Source organism: Silurus aristotelis, assembly GCF_946808225.1.
Source record: "Silurus aristotelis genome assembly, chromosome: 10".
Lineage (NCBI taxonomy): Eukaryota > Metazoa > Chordata > Actinopteri > Siluriformes > Siluridae > Silurus > Silurus aristotelis.
The window spans coordinates 10,524,610-10,544,979 of record NC_139583.1 but is presented as its reverse complement, the minus strand read 5'-3'; the positions used below and the strand labels follow the sequence as shown (position 1 = coordinate 10,544,979).

Here is a 20,370-nt window from a genome sequence, read left to right as displayed (position 1 = left end):
AGCTACTCAAATTAGCATTTTGCCCAATGACAGGTGTTTCAAATGTACTGCAATTTTATTTGTAAATTGTAGATACCTTTTAAATAGATTGTTTTACTACTTTGTCTTTTTTTTTTTTTTTTACCAACTTGTTTGATATTTGTTTTTTTCCTACATGAAGAGGCTGTTGTGTTGATATTGATTATTGCATTGTTGAGGGGTATAAATTTTGTATTTTAGTAAAAAACCTCACAAATACAGTTCACCTCACAAAAAAACCTCACAAAATAACTATTACACTATTACAATAGTTGTTATTAACAAATAACAACTATTTGTTAACATGTGTCTTGGTGTTTAGGGATTAGTCCATCTTGCAGCCTACGTTCAATATGAGTAAAATATTAAAGTACTGTTCACTTTTACTCGTCATATTGGAATTGGTGACTTTTAACTTGTAATAGAGTAGGTTTTGCAGTGAGGTATCTATACTTTTACTCAAGGATGATTTTTCAGGTACTTTTTACACCATCGCTAAAAAGGAAATGCATTCACTAGATATAATGTATTATAAAGGTTTGTTAGAAATCATCTACATGTGCTTTCTTCAATGCTTTTCAGGTTTGCAGTGCTGAGAGACCCAGCAGGTTGGCTCAGTGTAAACCCGGTGAAGGGCACAGTAAACACTACAGGCACGCTGGACCGCGAGTCTCTTTATGTCCACAACAACCGGTACAGTGCAGTGTTCATGGCAACAGACAATGGTAAGAGGGTCTTATTCTACTCAGTTACTTAGCTCTTTGGCTTTTTGAACTCTGGCCATGTAAATAGCATCCCTCTATTTCTGTTTGTTTGTATTTCTAACAAGATTGGCCGATTAAAAAAAAAAAATCTTGTATCTCATAATGTGTTTGTTGTATTCCAGTGTGGGTGCTTGGTGAATATATTTGGCCTGTTAAGTGTTTTTTTTAACCACCTTCCTACAAAGGCACAATTTCAGTACCATAATTGGCACAATATGTGTTTAAATCTGACTTACCAGTGGAATGAATTGGCACCCATGCCATAATTGGCCCTGAACGTTTGTAAATGGCAATGAAGAATGTCGTGAATACTAAGTGGTGACTGCTTTGTCTTTTAAATTGCAGTCTAAACCATTGCCAAAATCACATTGGAACCCTTCAGAGAGTTATTTGTACAAGTCATCAGTGTAGCTTAGAGCTCAGCTAGTGTCGCACATTATCCTCACGGTGCAGAAAATTACACGGCCCCAGACACAGAATGCTAGGCCCCAGTCTTAGTGATCTCTGGGTAGTGTAGTTGTTTCTCTTGCTTGGCATTTGCTGAGATTAAATTAAACCAAAGTTGATGAGGTGTCCCTAATTGTTGCAGAGTGTTTATCCAAATGAAAGCAAGGAGGTCTGGTGTTTGGAAAAAGGGGTTGAGCTGGGTTCTCGTGTATGTCAATCCTTCGGGCCGCACTCGGTTACCTCGGCATCTTGCCACTTCTCCTACCCATTCTGTGAGTGTAAGAATAAGAAATATGGCTCTTTGGAAGTGCTCCATTAACAGATGTGTGATATTGCTTTAGCAGCAGGGGTCTGCCACTGTCATGGATTGGTACAGGTCTGAGACAATGAAGCAGGAGAAAATCATCTTCCACACCTTCTCTCTTCCTATCTCTCCTTCTGTCACTCATCCCTCTCCTACATGAATGCATCAATGACATGAGATTTTTTTTCATGTTCTCGAGTGTTTCCAATGTTATTAACCCCCCCTCTTTCTCTACATTGCTCTTATGTCAAATGACGGTAAAAGTGAAACTAGACATGACTCGTACGAGACATGCTTCTAAATGTCCTCATGTGAGAAGACTGGGAGCAGCTTGCAAAATCAGAGACAGAGAAATTAAGTACTGTGTGCAAGAGCCGGAAATGATAAGCGAGCCTTGTCAGTTTTCAGAAAAAGGCTTTTATGTTTAGCATAATGCCCATTAGCCATCAGGTGTTATTTGAAAGTTATCAGTTTATCTCTTTAATAATGCTCTAGCTGTGCCATTTTATTTCTTTTGAGAAAGGGTAACAACTGTATGATAGCACAGGTCTTTCAGGGGAAACAATGCTACGCATAGCTTCACATGTGGGCCAACTGTGTGAAATCACAAACTGAAAACTTTTGATGATGAACTCCTCACTAGTAACCAGAGCTCAAAATCAAACCACCGAACCAACAGTTATAAAGATCCAGCAATAACTACATGCTTCATGAATCCATTTAAAGTGGAAGTATTGACACAACAGTAAAGTAAATTGTAATAGAAAGCTTAAAAATCGCAAAAAAAAAAAAAAAAACAGCTGAAAGAGTTGAGAAAACAGAAAGAAAAAAATCCAATTAATTTCAGAGGTATTGTAGATAAAAAAAATATTTTTTTACTATATCCTTTACAATCATAGGCACAATTTCTTTAAAGAAGACATCATCTAGTTAACTAAAGCACTGATATTCTTTAACTGATTCAATATATCAGAATAACAAATTAAATATGATTCAATAGCCTGCATACCAGACGCACATTTTGATTTCAGGATCTCAAATAAATATCTTGTGGCTGCAAATTAACTGGAAAAAAAAGATTAGTAGAAAATAGCAATAATACTGAAAGTACATCAAAATAAAGTATGAAAAATAAAGTGAGAAAATATTTGATTTTAAAGTGGCAAAGTAAATTTCAAGTACATCTTAATTTTGAAGTACAGCTCAAAAACACCCTTGTCCAGGATTCAGTTTACTCCTGCAGAACTTTTAGGTGTTGTAGAGCCTTATAGCAACTAGGAGGAATAATTTCCTGTGACCTTTTATAAAGCACCCTGGTGGCCTCAGCCTCCCACTGAAGATGCTACTGTAATCTTTCCATTGTGCTGTGTAGTGGGTTAGAGCCACTTTTCATCATGCCTAGTAGATTGTACAACATCCTTCTTTCTGACACCTTCTCCGAGGAGTCAAGTCCCTCTCCAATAACAGAGCTGGCCTTTCTTATGATCTTATTCACTTTGTTTGCATTCGCTGTCTTAATTCTGCTGCTCCAACACACCAGAGCATGATCTGGACTGGACACTGCTGACCGGTAAAGCCCCTACTGCATATGATAAAAGACCCTAGACCCCTCAGAAAGAAACATCGACTCTGTTCATTTGTGTACAATACAATCTGATTCATGTCCTTTGAACAGTCCAGGTTTCTGTTCAAACAAACTCCCTGATATTTCTAATCTCCACAAACTGCCTCCACATTCCCAACATTGGTGAAAATAGGGCTCAGAGTATATTTAGCCTAAAATCTACTACGAGCACATTAATGCTGCTGATGTGAAGTTGTAGATACTAAACCTAACCCTATTCCTATACACAATTCCTGGATTTGTCCTCCTGCCCTGCCATGATGCACCCCACTATTGCAGATTCATCAGAGAACATTTGTAAGTGGCAGCAATCTTCGCTATTCCTGAAATGTATAGAATGAATAGAAAGGAATGTAGGATGGTACCATTTGGTGCTTCTTTGTTACGCAGAACATTGTTATACACTCATATCTAAAGTTTGATATATTGTGGCTATCCAGTGAGGTAGTAAGCGATAAAAAAAACAAGGTAATCTGCATTACCTTGCAATTTATTAGGGGGAGTGAGATGGTACTGAGTACACTGGAGAAGCTAAAGAGCATCAATTTAGCAGGCCTTCTGGGCCCACGCAGGTGAATATAAGGTTAATGGAGTAAGTATTTAATGGCATCATCAACTCCAACATTTGTCTAGTAAGCAAACTGCAGAGGGTTTATCAAAGGCACTACCAGGGGAAATTTTCTTTTGAGGGTCTTCAGGATGTTCAAAACTGACACATTCTATTCGTGATCATTATCTGTATTATAACAGAAGGTGGTTTAAAAAAAAAAAACAGTATAGACTCCGTTTGGTTGATTTACTCCTTTTATTTTAAACCTTTGTATCTGTTTATTAATAGATCTTTAACATAATATTATAATTTTAGTTTTTCTAAAATAGTCTATTGCTGTTATATATTATTATATTACAGTCGACAAACATTATCTGACTATACAAAAAAGAAAATCTGGCAACCTTGGAATCATGAATTATATTCTGGACATTTTACTGGGTTACTCAATGATGCTAGGGATGAGGGACTTTCTCTCTCTCTCTCTGTCAATCTCTCCCGCTCTTCTTTTTCTAAACTAAACATGGTGACAAATTGAAGCCCGGTGGTAAGTTAGTGGTGGTGTTGTTATGGAAAAAAGATCACTTAGTGATTCCAGATACTTTTGCCATGCAGACTTTGACAATGGCAATAATGTAAATATTGTGTTTATAGAACTGGCAACCCAATATTTGTGTCCATTCTCATTGCTGGGCACTGCTGCGTTCTCTGCAGCAGTACTAAGATGTCAGTGTTAATCTGAACACTGTGTTCACCTTTACTCTGGGTGAGGTGTGTCTGGTTTTGGTGGTGTTCGCTCTTGTACTGACCGAATCTTTCTTTGAGGGTCATTTTTTTTTATCCCTTATAACGCATAGTCCATAACAGACACCCTGGATTGCTATGAGCTGTCAGATGATTGCATGACATGAGAGTCCTGCTGGTCACTAACAGGTTATCGATCCAGTCCAGTCTGCCATGTCTTTATTTGGAGAGCTCAGATGATGAATGCTGCTGCTCCCCCGGTGACCACAAAGGGGGACAGTGCTGACAGCTGACAGAAGCTGGGTAAAGACAGGAAAGAACAAAGCAGGACAACATAGATAAAACAAAAAAAGTTGGGGAAAAGAAAGGAGGGATTAGAGTGAACGAATAGGTGAAGCTGTGAAGGTGTGTGTGTGTGTGTTTGTGCGATTCCCAAAGGTCTGCCTGACACATACATGACCTTTTTTTAAGCGTAGAAAACAAACATCTCTATTTCACAGATGTTGTGTGTGAAGCTGCAGCCCTATGTCAAAAAGTCAGAGTTTGTGAGCCGACTTCTGTAACTTCACCAACACTTGCTCATCCCTCATCCACAGAGGCACCTTGTTGTTTCAACGTTGGCACAGGTTTCCCTGTGTGAGTGCATAATTCTGGTCGGAAGCTCAGACACATTTTTCTCTCGCTCCTTTATTCCCCACTGAGCCAGCAGATGTTCATTCAGTCCATTCGTGAGTGAGTGCATGAGTGAGTGTGTGTGTAAATAGGCTCATGTGCTCATATTCGTCCTGCGTGATCATGTGCCCGAAAACTACTCATCATATGCTTCTTCAAAATTCATTCCTATTTTTCTTTGCCGTTATCTTGACAGAGATGAAAAGTGCCGTATCAAATCTATTGCGCATTTCCACATTATTAAATGTGCTGCACTGTCACTGAAATTACTCGGACACATGTATCACTCTGGATTCCTCTCTGCCTCACTCATTTAGACACGACATACAAACGTCTTGTTGAGTCTTTTCTTGCTACTTTGTCAACTTCCTGGCTAGTCAGTGTTTTTTTTAGAGCAGTGATGTTACAGTGAACAAAGCAGAGTGTACTCTGAGGAGTGTTTATCAGAAACACTAGCATATGGTAAGACTTTGGCTTGCATCAGTCACCACGAATAAGAGGACAGCATGCTGTTTGAGCACATGCTACTGTTCTATATATATATATATGTATGAAAACTATTTTATAAAACCTTGAACAAAGTATATTTTTCTTGTTGAAGAAAGTCAATTGATTTAAATTAAATTTTTAATTTACCGGTAACCAAAAGGCGTAGCTTTAATCCAAAAATTCTAATTTAAGAAATATTAGATTTTTTTGTTTGTTTTCTTTAATCAAATATATATATATATATACATTTAATTAAACAATGAACTTTTTTTTTTAAATACAAGTTCATATAAATTATTTGTTTTAAACAAACAAAAAGATTTAATACAACATTATTTCCATTAAGAAACATTGCTAAATATTTTATCTTATCCAAAATCTAATCAATAAACGACATCAATCATTTTCATTACATCGATATTTATGAACTTATTTTACATTATTTCCACACATTCACAATTTCAATACTTAAGTGTCAGATTTTTAACTTCCAATAGCTGGCAAACTTTGACATTAGAAAACAACAGCCGTGAATTAGGGAAATGCAATGCAATGCAAATTTAGTAGTTTCATCACTACTAGAACTGCCTCGTTGTATTTTATGATGCTACAAATAATATCCAGTCAGAAATTAGAACGGAAGTACAGAGTTGTTCCAATACACAGTCATAATACACTGTAAACCGGTGCAAACTGGCAGCTTTCAGAATGCCGCAGACCGTAGCATTGCAAGGAGTAGCAGGTTTCAATTCTTCTCATTGCACTTTAATCTGTATTGGGTTTCCTATATTTCAAGGCTTGACAGCTTTTGCTACTGAATATATTCATATATTAGTTTCAATTTCTTGGGATAGATTGACTGATTTATTTATGATCCAGCATCATCTGTATTAAAGAGAAAGAATCACTTCATGCTTTTGGATACTTACACATAACTATTGAAGAACTTCTGTTCTCTCCCACAAGACTGGTGTGTATCGAGAGGTAAAAGCAGGCAGTGAACCAAACCAATGTGAGGCACAGGAAAAGGGACTTCAAACATTTCTAAACTTAAAATAATTGTGTAAGTAGTAAAACAATGTAAATGCAAAAAACCATTAAAGCATATGTCCATTATTTACAATACACAGAGTGACTAACATTACACACTTAAGTACAAAACAGCTACATTAACAGAATGTTAAAACATTAATCATTTATATTTTTTATTAACTTAATTCGGAAGTTAATGTTTTGAACTTAAAAAAAATAAAACAAATAATGGTAAACTGAACTGAAAGACAAATTATTAATTGTGTGAGGTACTTTTCAAAAACCTTTTGCACCTTTTTTTAATGCATTTGTCAGGGAACCACCAGCCACGCCTCCCTCCAAGGCTCTTACTCAGCCTCGCTCTAGTCTAATCACCTGCACCTGTTCCCCATTTACCTTTCCCCTTTATAAGGTCCCGATTCCCCCTCACTTACGGTTGGATCTACTCGTTGCTACAATAGATCACCTGGACTTCCTGCCACTCATGGTCCCCGGTCTGTCATGCTCCTGGCTACATTTCGGATGAAGTGCTCTAGATAAGTTTGTGTCTGTATGTTTAGTATAATTAAAGACATTGAAGTTTTTGTAATTTACTCGCGGTTTCTGACGCCTGGTCAATATACGTGACCGCATTCACCAGGTTACAGATTTATTGTCACATTGAGAGTGGAAACGTTCTGATGTGATTTGTGTTGGTTTCCTTTTTTTTCCCCAATCATAAAATCTGCCATTTTGTAACAGGGGTGAGCGGACTTTTTATATTCATTATATTAACATTTTCACTGCTCTTTATAATTGACCTGAGGGAATGAGATTATACTGTATCAAGGGTTTATATTTATAAGCAATCATGTGCAATGTTATAAGAGTGCCAATTTCATTATTGTTAGTCTTTAAATATGAACCTTACACTGACTCTTTATTTATTTACTATGATCCCTTGCACTCGCATTGTATATTGAATTAATTAAAAGCATCCATCAAACAATTTATATAAAAAGTTGACACACTTGCAGGTTTTTTAAAGTAAAATAAGTTTTAAAATTTGAATATCCTAGTCGTGGATGCATGTGTCTGAGCTCACATTCAAACTCATGTTCAAAAATATTGATCAGTGAACATATTCAAGGGGTACATAAAGCATGTGCATGATCACAATGTCCAAAAGGCAATCAGTATAAATACAAAAGAAAAGAACATGCAACAGAATATAATCATAAACAAGTAAAGAAAATGGGGTACCATACTAACATTACCAAGAACAGGACTTCCCTCTGAATTTGGCATGTGAACAAGAGAAATAAGCTTTTCCAGAAGGCTGCCAAAAGACCTATAGCAGCAGTAAAGCAGCTGCAGGTAAAGCTGGCATAGCTTACAAAGCCAGAGGTTCCAGACTTTTGTGTCACACTGCGATTCATTTCTCTTTTAATTTTTAATAAACACTTTATCTAGGGATCACTGAGAATGAGGCAGGAACACATGCTGGATGGGACACCAGTTCATTGCAGGACACCATACATACACTCTCAACAAGAGCTAAGATTAAATTCTGGGACACTATGCACTGTAGAGATGCTGTGATGTGTGTACAAGTAATACCGTTTGATTAAGAAAAGCATAACCATCACAAAAACAAAATCAAGAAGTTTGAGGCTCAGTTGCCAGAATAAATGTGCCATGACCCTGTACAGCCACACTGACATGTTAGAGGAAGAGGAGAAAATCTGGAGCTGTGCAAAACAATGGAAAACCATATTTATGTGAAACAATATAAATTATTAATTCTAATGACTCCTCTCAATTCTGAACAGTGCATCTACGATGAGGCTTTCCCATGTTGTCATGTCCCTCACCCACTAAACAAAAATATTTTTTTATTGCAATGATGTGCTTTGCTTTTTCTGTCCATATATATTGTATCTTGCTATTACTGACTCAGCAAAGCATAAAATAAGTCACAAGACAAAGTAAAAAAAAAAAAAAAACAGATATTCATATGTTCTGGAATTTCTTGATATGAATATCCAGTAAATAGAGATTTTGAACAAAATAAAAATGATAATGTGATGTTTCTTTGTTGTATTGTTTGGCTATGGCTGCACTTATGTTTAAGTTTATGTGTAAGAATGAGGTGTGGCTTTACTCCTTTGATCATTATGTCATTAGTTATAGTAAATGCCAGTTCTCCTACCCATTTTCAAGTACCAAAACTAACATCTGGATGCTGCATTTTTGCACATAATGATCAGGACTGAAAAACATTACAAAAGCCATAGTATCCCTGACCTAATGTAATAGTTAATAAGGAAGTAATACAAATATTGTAATATAATATATATATATATATGCTAGTGTACTGTCCTTCAACAGATAATAAATCACAGATAGTCAGCATTGTTTTATAAAGGACAAGGCAAAAATCATAATGAAAGGCCACTGCAGAGGTTAAGAAACAGGCAGGGCGGCATCACGGAAGGATAGTCCATAATCAGGAATTGGAGAAACAGGCAACAGGACAAACCAGGAAAGTAGATTGAATGTAGCAAGCTGGAAATAAAACACTGGGGGAAAAAATCCCTGTAATGCACACAGACATTAAACAAAACTTAGTTCAGGCTCAGGAACTATAAAGAAGTTATAAATAGACAAAGTCATTAGAGAACTACACAAGAAACAGGTGTAAACAAGTGGAATCATAACACAAAGGGGTGGAGAATGAATCAGGTAAAAATAAACACATTTTATAATAAGAGCACTGTGCTACTACTGAGCTAAAAGCACTGAGGAGATTTGTAACACCTAGATGTGGTAGAAACCCTACATTCACATGTTTTTCCTTTCCCATATTTTCCACCAATACCTGCTTATTTCCACCCATGTTTATTAGAGCCTACATGCTGGAGCTTGTCTGCACCCACTGTTTAGCTCGGCCCATAATTAGTTTCTCTTCAGTAGCAGAGCCACAGGTGACTCCTGCAGCCATGTTTTTGACATGAACCGCTGGCTTTTGGGTAAGAGGTGAGCATCACAAAGAAATGTATGGGAGCTGTAATTATTCTTCTAATTGTAATAATGGTACAGTATTATAACCAATCCATACTCCCCAGCTAAGGTTTTGTGTTTTTGCTCCCTGAACTGTATTATTAAGTTGCTCAGAATCCGCCACTTGGCCAGACTATGTCTCTGTATTGGAAACTCCCAAGCCAGGATAAAGATGGTGTGCTTTTGAAATGAAAAGAAATGTGAAATGGCTTTAGTTGACTGTTCTATTCTGTCCAGGATGTCGGGAGGCAAAACGCATTTTATCTATACTAGTGGGACAGGATTACCTGAGACAAGACGAGGAATAAAAAATAAAATAAAACAGTGAGATTGTGACGTTAGTCAGCTTGTGTTGAGTTAAAATAATGGCGATTGACTTTCCGAAAAGCATTATTTCTCTGTTTATTTGACTTCTCTAACTTGATGTTAGAAGGGCTGTCATAAGAGCATCACTGTCCCTAATAGCATGCAGCCTGTCACTTTTTCTGTTCCAAAGCTTTCAGGAGGAAATGGAGTTTAATCATGGTTTCTCTCTATGCATTTAATAAGACTATTACTGGCAGCACAAAGTCAGATCTAGGGGACGGGCTGATGAAAGGCTCAGCTTGGTGTTATTGGAGTGAAAGAAAGCAAGGCAGAGAGTGAGAGAGAGAAAAAGAGAGAGAGAGATGCTCTTCAGCCATGCTAGTCTCTCATTAAAGGGGACACAGGAGGCTAATCAGGCAGTTTTGTTCTGCAGGGAGTTGCAGGTTTAATTGAGTACTTGTGCAAGTTCCAGCCAATTCTCTAGAGAAAAAGCAGGACCTGAGTTTAATTGCAGATCAGTTTTTCTTCCTTCTTTGCTTTGAAGCCGTTGACGGTTGTGAGGTGGAGTCATGTGTATTTAAGATATGCATGAAGCCTGACAGTGAAAGCTGATTGAGGAGCATGTGTTTATTTTGTATATATTTTTTAATTTATTTTTTAATCAGCATGCAAGACCAGGCACTTTGCTCCATAGCTAGGTAAGCATTAAGGCTTCATTTTCTGAAAACATCCTATTTTAGTGTCCAGGCTCAGAAAGCAATAATCAGTGCATTAAGAACAGCAGCGATTGGACTGTTAGTTTCGGTTTGGCTGTCATAAAATGAAAGTGCATAAAAAGAATGCATAAAATATCGGTGTAGATTAGAAAGTCTGCTGTAGGTTTATGGATGAAGACAGGAGGAGGGGAAATTCCCTACACTGTCATCCTAAGCACAACTGCATGTATTTTTCTATGTTTGATGCTTATTGTGTGTTATGCTTCAACTAACAGACCCGACTAGAAGAATTTGTAAATACCTTTTCCACTATAGCAAACATTATAACCTTTACTGTATATGTGGTATACCTTTATACATTTACAGCATTTAGCAGACGCCCTTATCCATAGCAACTTACAACTCAGCAGTTAAGGGTTAAGGGCCTCGCTCAAGGGCCCAGCCACTGGCGGCTTGGTGGTTGCTAGGATTTAAACTTGTGACCTTCTCATCCCGAGTCCAAAGCTTTACTATTGAGCTACCACCTCCCTTATTATTCTGTACTAGCTCTATCATTCTATACTAGCTCTATCATTTTGTCTGTCTCTTTTTTTCCCCTAATAAATAAATCGCCAGATTGCCAAACCTGATTATGAAACACGGATGTACAATGTGATAAAACATAACTGGAAATTTTCATCTACAATGTGCAATACGATGGGCAGAGGTTTATTATAGACACCTGCACATAAATGTATTAAAGCTAATAGCTTAATAGTTTAAACAGCTCCCAATCATAAAACTTTTAAATGACCCACAGGAAGGTTTCTCACTTCACAAACTATTTTCTGGAATAATTTCACAGCGTGTCACCGCAAAATAGCTCTGAAGAAAAACCAGGCAAGGTGCTATCAGCTAAATAACAGTGTAACCCTCCCTGGTTGAGTTTCTCTGAGTAAGTTTTGAAGATAATTTAGTTTTGAAGCAGCCAGTTTTCCCAGCAGCCAGCCATGGAGGCAGAACAGAAGAAAAAGCTGCCAGGGTGTCCATGTGAAAGATATGGCCATGTACTCTCACAGTGAGACATTATGGTTAGGCTGTAAATGCCATCACGGGTTAGGAAATTGGGAGGATGTGGTGTATTTTTCATTATTTTAATGGTTACCCTGCAGTCAAATACCATTGGGCTGTCAGTGGGACCTTTCAGTTATTTATGAATATATCTAGAGTTTTATATCCTTATAAATGATCCATACAATAAAAGCATATGGTCTCATTTTATACAGACTATATTGTGGACATATGGGAAAAGCTATTTCTTTGTTGTAGGGGAACAACTGTAGAGGCAACTAGGCATTTCAATGAGTGTTAATGATAAGGTCAGCTATTGTATAGCTTTACAGTCATTTTTGTAAAATCAATGACCTGAGTGAAACACTGCCACGGGTTTTAATGTGGACTGAGATTATTCAAGATTAATCGCTTTAGTGGTGAAATATAGAGCTGGCTGGGAAACAGATAAGCTTTGTTGGTGGTTTTTTAATGATGATGATTGGCATATTATTAAATGTAAATCACAGGAAGGAAAAGGTGCATTGATTTCTTAAAGCATCATAAAGCAGCATTAACTCACAGATATTAAGATATAAATACACTATATGAATGCAAATTTAAAGCCTCATTCTGTTTGATGTATTTCTATGTAGAGAAACAAAAACCAATATATGGTGGTGGTCCCTACATTTTACATACTAATGTTTTTATATCAAATAATTATTGAAAAAAGAAATAAATTATATATATATATATATATATATATATATATATATATATATATATATATATATATATATATATATATATATATATATATATATATATATATATATATATATATATATATATATATTTAAATGTAAATATACATAAATATACATATATATATATATATATATATATATATATATATATATATATATATATATATGTGTGTGTGTGTGTGTGTGTGTGTGTGTGTGTGTGTGTGTGTGTGTGTGTGTGTGTGTGTGTGTGTGTGTGTTTCTATGTTCTCTCACAATGCTGCAATATGTAGATAAGTCACATGTTACCCAAACTGTTACCACAAAGTTTGAGGCACACAATTTTATAGTATGTCTTTGGATGCAGTAGCATTACATTTTCCATTTACTTAAACATTTTCCTTTTACTTAGAGTGCCAAACTCGTTCCAGCATGGCAATGTCCCTGTGCACAAAGCTGATCCATGAATATATGGTTTATGTGAAGTGGCCTAAACCTAGGCCTCCTCACCTCACCTACATCCGTACCAGACTTACCCCCTTGTGGCTGAATAAGCACAAAATCCTACTTCAAAATCTAGTGGAACATCTTCCCAGAGTATTATAACAGCAAATCTGGAAAACTGTGTTTAAAAGGCACATGCAAATCTACAAGGTTTTCAAAAAACTTTTGACTATGTCATGCATAAAAATTAGCAGAGGGAGAATTATATTACAGGTTTGAAATCCGTCTTTAAGATCATGGTCTATGTTTAGAATAAATCAATTAAAGCTATTTTATGAGAGTTTACTTCTACTTAATCATAAGATGAATATGCGTATCACTTCAAAGTTGTCCTAAGAGGCATCAGTTGTTCATACCTAAGTGTGAAAGAGGAGAAAAAAGTTTGCTTAGGGATTATGTGGAGTTTTGCATCTGAGGAACAAATGAATGATTTATATGCTGGTACATTCCTCTAGGCTCTTTTCACTCGTCTTTTTCGAGTTAATGTAATTGCTAGCGGTGGGTATGGTAGCACAGCGGGTAGCTTTGCTTTTCTACAGTTCCCCGGTTTGAACCTGAGCTCAGACTTATTTTTGTTTCTGTGCATACTCTTTGCATGTACCTGTTTTTTGTTCTGTCCGGTTTCTTTACACCTCTTTCCATGTGATCTGGTGTACGAATGTGTGCTTATGGGCACTTGTGATGGACTGCCTTTCTGCCCAGAAAGTTATACCTGCCTCATACCTACTGTTTCCAGAAGAGACTTGAGGATCCACTGCGATTTAAATCTGAAAAGAACTAAGGGTATACATTAGTAGGTAAAACATAGTGTGCCACTAGCTGTTACGTCAAGGAATTTATTATTTAGAATGATGGCATGCGGTTGACACAGGATTATAATGCTGCAACTACTTACAGTCTAAAAATCATGGAAAAACAGGGGGGGAAAAAATACAATTTAGACCCTATCTAAACTTCTCCACCATCCAGTTGAAGTTAGAAGGGTATTGATGAAACCTAGGTGATTAGGCAACCCAGTGTGCCGTATAGAGCCAATGGAAGAATGAACAACACAATTCCCTCAAGCTAAAACTAAGTGGCTATTGGTGTGTGAAGAAATAGGAGAGATTTGCTTTGTCTCACACACATCTATCTTCTAAAGCTGCTGAACATGCAAAAGGAGAAAAGGAAGAAAAAGAAACATTTGATATCGGTTTTGTTTGATAGTTCTGGATATAAATATGCATTATAGAAGAGCAAAACAGTGGGTTGTATTGGAATGTCTTTTCATCTTCATGTTCTAGTACTATTTTTATTCTCTTGTAACCCTTTTCTTTGTACTGATTTGGTTTCATTTGCAAAGCGAAGCTTTTGCTTTTGCTCTCATTTACTCAGCACTCAGGTGTATGATGGAGTTTGAAGTTATGAAGCCAGGTTAGAAGACAAAACAGACTAAAGCACAGGAAAGAAAGCAGTATGAGTGGTCTGTTTCAGATAATATAGTGTGTATCAGGATATATAGTTGTCATGTTAAGAGAGATATTTAATAAACACTAGAGCAGACGAATTGAAAATGGTAATCCAAAACATGGTCAAAACCAGCAGAGTTCAGTCGATTCACAAATGGACTCGATGAGGGCAAACAAGATCAAAACCAGGAACAGAGACATGCTTGGCAACAGACATAGTATCACTGTTTGTCAAAAGCCAAAGAACAAGCAAACATATCAACTCACACGTTTTCCTGAATTAAAGTCCTTTTCATAGTGTGTGTGTGTGTGTGTGTGTGTGTGTGTGTGTGTGTGTGTGTGGGCGGGCGTGCGTGCGTGCGTGCATGTGCTTCTTAAATAAATAAAAAATGCTGCATGTAAAATCCAAAATGATTCGATTCAGCTCGGATGCAATGTGACTCACTTGGTTTCAGTTCAACATGCATTGTTTTGACTTGTATAAGTGATAGGAAATTAACATATTTTACACACTGTGTGTTTTGTCTAAACAAAGCAGCTGTTATTTGCAAGATTTTTGTATAAAAATATATAACAGTACATTGCAAATTTGAAATCGCACTGCTTTTTGTTTTGCTGTGTAGCACCGGGATGATGCAATTGACACGCAGAGTTTGATGATTTCTAGCACTTCCAAGAAATCGCTCTTCCGAAAGCCTGCTTTTGGTGTCTGGTGCATTCATTTAAGACACAGATCTACACATGTAATCATTGCTGCAATATCATCAACAGTTGGACTTTTGTTTAAAGTCAACGTTTTTGTTATGACACATCTATTCATCAGTCAGCGTAAGAGTTCAATACCATGGCATGGTTGCTGCTTTGGTAGTGGTGGTGGTGGTGGTGGTTGTCAATATAAAAACAAAAATCCTCAAACGTATTTTGGGTTAAAGCCACACCCACTACTGAATATATAAATAATCTGATATAATAAACAGTAGTGCTTTTACGCTCACATATAGAAATCATGTAATTTTATACCACATTATGTCTTTGTGTCAACACTAAGGTCTCAGTTTTGACCAGCGAAAACTAAGCTTTTTTGTAAGAAGTGAATCCATTGAAATGGTGAACTATTTTAGTCATGTGAAGGATACTTGTGACTCATTCAACACAAAGCGAGAAAGCCAGTGGATGATGTTGTACTGTTGTACTGTACATACTATCCGGTTTGAAACCACTATTAAAGACGCTTTTCGACAACCTTCAGATTTCCAAAGTGGACATAATGTTCACTTTTAATTGTATGAATTCAAAGAAATGACGCAAGGCAAAGCTCCTTGTACAAAAATACAAGTATGCTTGTATGCTTTTGTATGAGTAGAATAGGAATCGATATGTTTTTTATAAATTTTAAAGTTTGGAAAACACCATTGTACAGTAGAGCATTTCAAAAACATAAACACATTTTTCAGATCTGTCCGGATTTTTTTGGGGTGTAGCTCGATTTTGTGGCGTGCTCCTACAGTATTGGTGATTTTTTTAAACATCGCACTGGCATTCACATTTCTGAGCCTGTCAGATAATAAAAATGATCTCTATTGTAAATACCACCTCTATGTTTTGGAGCCAAAACACAAATCCCGGTGTGCAAATCCCAGTGGAATAATGTTTTTTCAATTTGTACATGTCAAACTCATCTTCAATATTCCTCACAATTTTTTCTCTGGGCCAGAGGATAAACATATCTAATATACAAGCCCTATTACTGCAAAAAGTCTTGAGGGTCAGACACAATCCATGCAAATCCACATGGTGGTGTTGTGTCTGTTTGATGGCAGCCCGAATCTCAAAGCACCATGCTTGTCTGTGTGTCTGTGTGTGTGTCTGTGTGTTTGCATCTCAGCCTCGTCTTCACTTTCCATCTGCTGCTTGTTTTTGTTGAGACACAATCAGCAGCTGTTGGTCCTGCTGCTCTTCTAATGAACTAGTGTTGCATCTGAACATCAGAACACTTTCCTATTTTAGTGCACCAAATTTTATTAACTCGTAAAGCAGATGAAGAGACTCACTATTTCTGGCCCCACTCATATATTAAAAAAAATGTGAAATGGAAAGCTTCTAAGCATCGGGAAAAGTACCATACAGAACAGTCAACAGTAAAAACAAAATCTGTTTGTTTTGACCTTTGCCTATGAAATCTAACAATCAATTTTCAAGTACATGTCAGTATTCGTAAGTGATAATTCGTAAGTCAATCATGACACATTTTCTCGCCAAATTGCCCCTATATGATCTGATGCCGAGCGGCATAGTGGTGTAGCAGGTAGCGTTGTTGCCTCAGGGTGTGATCCTGAGCTCCAGGTGTCGACAAATTTCACATGTTCTTTAACACATACCCATAAGAGTTTCCTCTGAGTAAATTGTTTACCTCCCACCTCACAAAAACATGCCTGTAAATGGATTGGCCCTTGTGTGTGCGTGCGCGTGTGTGTGCGCGTGTGCGTGTGTGTGTGTGTGTGTGTGTGTGTGTGTGTGTGTGTGTGTGTGACTTTGTCCCCAGGATATCTCAGGAGTCTACATCTGCAGTGTCCTGGACTAGTATAAAGCTTTCATTTCTCTCAAAAAAAATGTATTAGTGTAAAATCAACATATAGTTCCATTAAGGAAATATTTATTCATGATTCATTATCCAGGATTCATGTATTTTTCAGACTGTTATTATTATTATTATTATTATGTTTTTTTTTTTTTATACTATGTGCAAATGCATCTATAACGGCTACTAATGGAAGATGAGTAATGTGGTGTTAATGGATTCTTGTGTGACACATTAGATCATCCATTATGAAATGATATATTGTAACAGATGGATGTGACAGACGATGTGCTTCTTTTCAGTATTATTCAATTATTATAAACAGTGCCTTTTAGAAATTTGGGGTCATATGTCATGTGTAATCCATGGCTTACAGCTAGAGGTGTGTATCAGGAAACCTGGGAACTCATTTATTTAACACGTAGAAGTCACGTAGGAGATGTTTTATCATGCCCTGTTACTGCCCTGTTCCTCGTTCTTATTTGACCTACAGCATATCAATGGCAAAAGACTAATTACACTATATATATATATATACAGTGGGTACGGAAAGTATTCAGACCCACTTAAATTTTTCACTCTTTGTTATATTGCAGCCATTTGCTAAAATCATTTAAGTTCATTTCTTTTCCTCATGAATGTACCCATAGCACCCCATACTGACAGAAAAACACAGAATTGTTGACCTTTTTGCAGATTTATTAAAAAAGAAAAACTGAAATATCACATGGTCCTAAGTATTCAGACCCTTTGCTGTGACACTCATATATTTAACTCAGGTGCTCTCCATTTCTTCTGATCATCCTTGAGATGGTTCTACACCTTCATTTGAGTCCAGAAATTTTTGATTATACTGATTGGACTTGATTAGGAAAGCCACACACCTGTTTATATAAGACCTTACAGATCACAATGCATGTCAGAGCAAATGAGAATCATTAAGGTCAAAGGAACTGCCTGAAGAGCTCAGAGACAGAATTGTGGCAAGGCACAGATCTGGCCAAGGTTCCAAAAAAATTTCTGCTGCACTTAAGGTTCCTAAGAGCACAGTGGCCTCCATAATCCTCAAATGGAAGACGTTTGGGACGACCAGAACCATTTCTAGAGCTGGCCGACCGGCCAAACTGAGCTATCGGGGGAGAAGAGCCTTGGTGAGAGAGGTAAAGAAGAACCCAAAGATCACTGTGGCTGAGCTCCAGAGATGCAGTCGGGAGATGGGAGAAAGTTGTAGAAAGTCAACTATCACTGCAGCCCTTCACCAGTGGGGCTTTATAGCAGAGTGGCCCGACGGAAGCCTCTCCTCAGTGCAGGACACATGAAAACCCGCATGGAGTTCTCCAAGATGGTGAGAAATAAGATTCTCTGGTCTGATGAGACCAAGATAGAACTTTTTGGCCTTAATTCTAAGCGGTATGTGTGGAGAAAACCAGGCACTGCTCATCACCTGTTCAGTACAGTCTCAACAGTGAAGCATGGTGGTGGCAGCATCATGCTGTGGGGGCGTTTTTCAGCTGCAGGGACAGGACGACTGGTTGCAATCAACGGAAAGATGAATGCGGCCAAGCACAGGGATATCCTGGACGAAAACCTTCTCCAGAGTGCTTTGGACCTCAGACTGGGCTGAAGGTTTACCTTCCAACAAGACAATGACCCTAAGCACACAGCTAAAATAACGATGGAGTGGCTTCACAACAACTCCGTGACTGTTCTTGAATGGCCCAGCCAGAGCAATGACTTAAACCCAATTGAGCATCTCTGGAGAGACCTAAAAATAGCTGTCCACCAACGTTTACCGTCCAACCTGACAGAACTGGAGAGGATCTGCAAGGAGGAATGGCAGAGGATCCCCAAATCCAGGTGTGAAAGACTTGTTGCATCTTTCCCAAAAAGACTTCTGGCTGTATTAGATCAAAAGGGGGCTTCTACTAAATACTGAGCAAAGGGTCTGAATACTTAGGACCATGTGATATTTCAGTTTTTCTTTTTTAATAAATCTGCAACAGTGTCAACAATTCTGTGTTTTTCTGCCAATATAGGGTATAAGTGTTGTGCTAGTTACTGAAAAATAGTTAATAGTTACGTTACTCGTTACTTCATTCAAAAAGTAACTTAGTTACTTTACATTTACATTTGCGGCATTTATCAGACGCCCTTATCCAGAGTGACGTACAAAAGTGCTTTATATCTCTAGTAATGAATAAATCTACACTGGTACGCAAGATTACAAACTTAATATAAATATAACTCGAATTCTACAAACTTGAAAAGTGCTAATTTAGGTATTTAAGGAAGAGGTAGGTCTTCAGTCGTCGCTTGAAGATAATCAGGGACTCTGCTGTACGGACATCCAGGGGAAGTTCATTCCACCACCTCGGTGCCAGAACAGAGAAGAGCCTTGAAGTGTACTTGCCTCTCATTCTGAGAGAAGCACTCTTTCTGATCTCATTCTGAGATCAACTTTGTTGATTACTTACACCAAAAAGTAATGCGTTACTGTTAAAAGTAACTTTTTAGTAACTTTTTAAAGAACGTTCTTCAATGTTCCCATTAATGCCCTTTTATGCGTTATAGTCTATACAAACATAAAACTGACTTAAACACAAAGTAATTTTTAAACACTATTTTATTTAAGTCAGACCAGCACAAACTGAATATATCACAAGGATTTCTGAAATGATTAACAAAACAAGCTGAATAATATATTCACCATCAAAAACTAAAGTGGCTTCTGCATCATAAAAGCTTGAGCTCATGTTGAGCTCTTAAAAATTTTCCTTTTACAGCTTAAGTATGAAAACTATCAACAATGTAGAACAGAACACCGGGTTAGCGTCTAGCTTCATCGAGGCCTGGAGTTTCTGGAGGTGCTGCTTTCGCAGTAGATCCGAGCTTCGAACAAGAAAGACAGCTTACATTTGACTAAAAATTTTTTGTCTTTATACTCAACTAAGGTGAAATAATATTTCCACTTTGAGAAACTCGTCTTGCTCTCGCCTCGACTCGCCTTTACTGCCGCACAGACCTGAATAAACGAAAACACGCCCACAGTGCGTCTTCTTCTTCAGCTCAAATTCATTCATTTAAAAAAGTAACAGGTAACGCACCATACGGTAGCGGTAACAGAGTTACAGTATTAGTAACTGTCAAAAGTAACGCGTTACTGCCCAACACTGTGTATATATATATATATATATATATATATATATATATATATATATATATATATATATATATATATATATATATATATATATATATATATATATATATATCTCCACCGTAAGATACCTGTATAGGCATCAAACACGTAGGATAGGTCCATCAAAGACATACTAAGTACATTTTTCACAAGTT

The 20,370-nt window shown here is 37.2% G+C and overlaps 1 protein-coding gene across 1 annotated transcript in view; it reads left to right on the top strand.

The window, feature by feature from the left end:
• cdh13 (cadherin 13, H-cadherin (heart)) overlaps positions 1-20,370 on the top strand; it is a 313,054-nt gene that overhangs the window by 274,713 nt on the left and 17,971 nt on the right. The window contains exon 10 of the mRNA XM_083551942.1: positions 601-743. Within this exon, the coding sequence (XP_083408068.1) occupies positions 601-743 (143 nt within the window). The remainder of the gene's footprint in view (positions 1-600; positions 744-20,370) is intronic.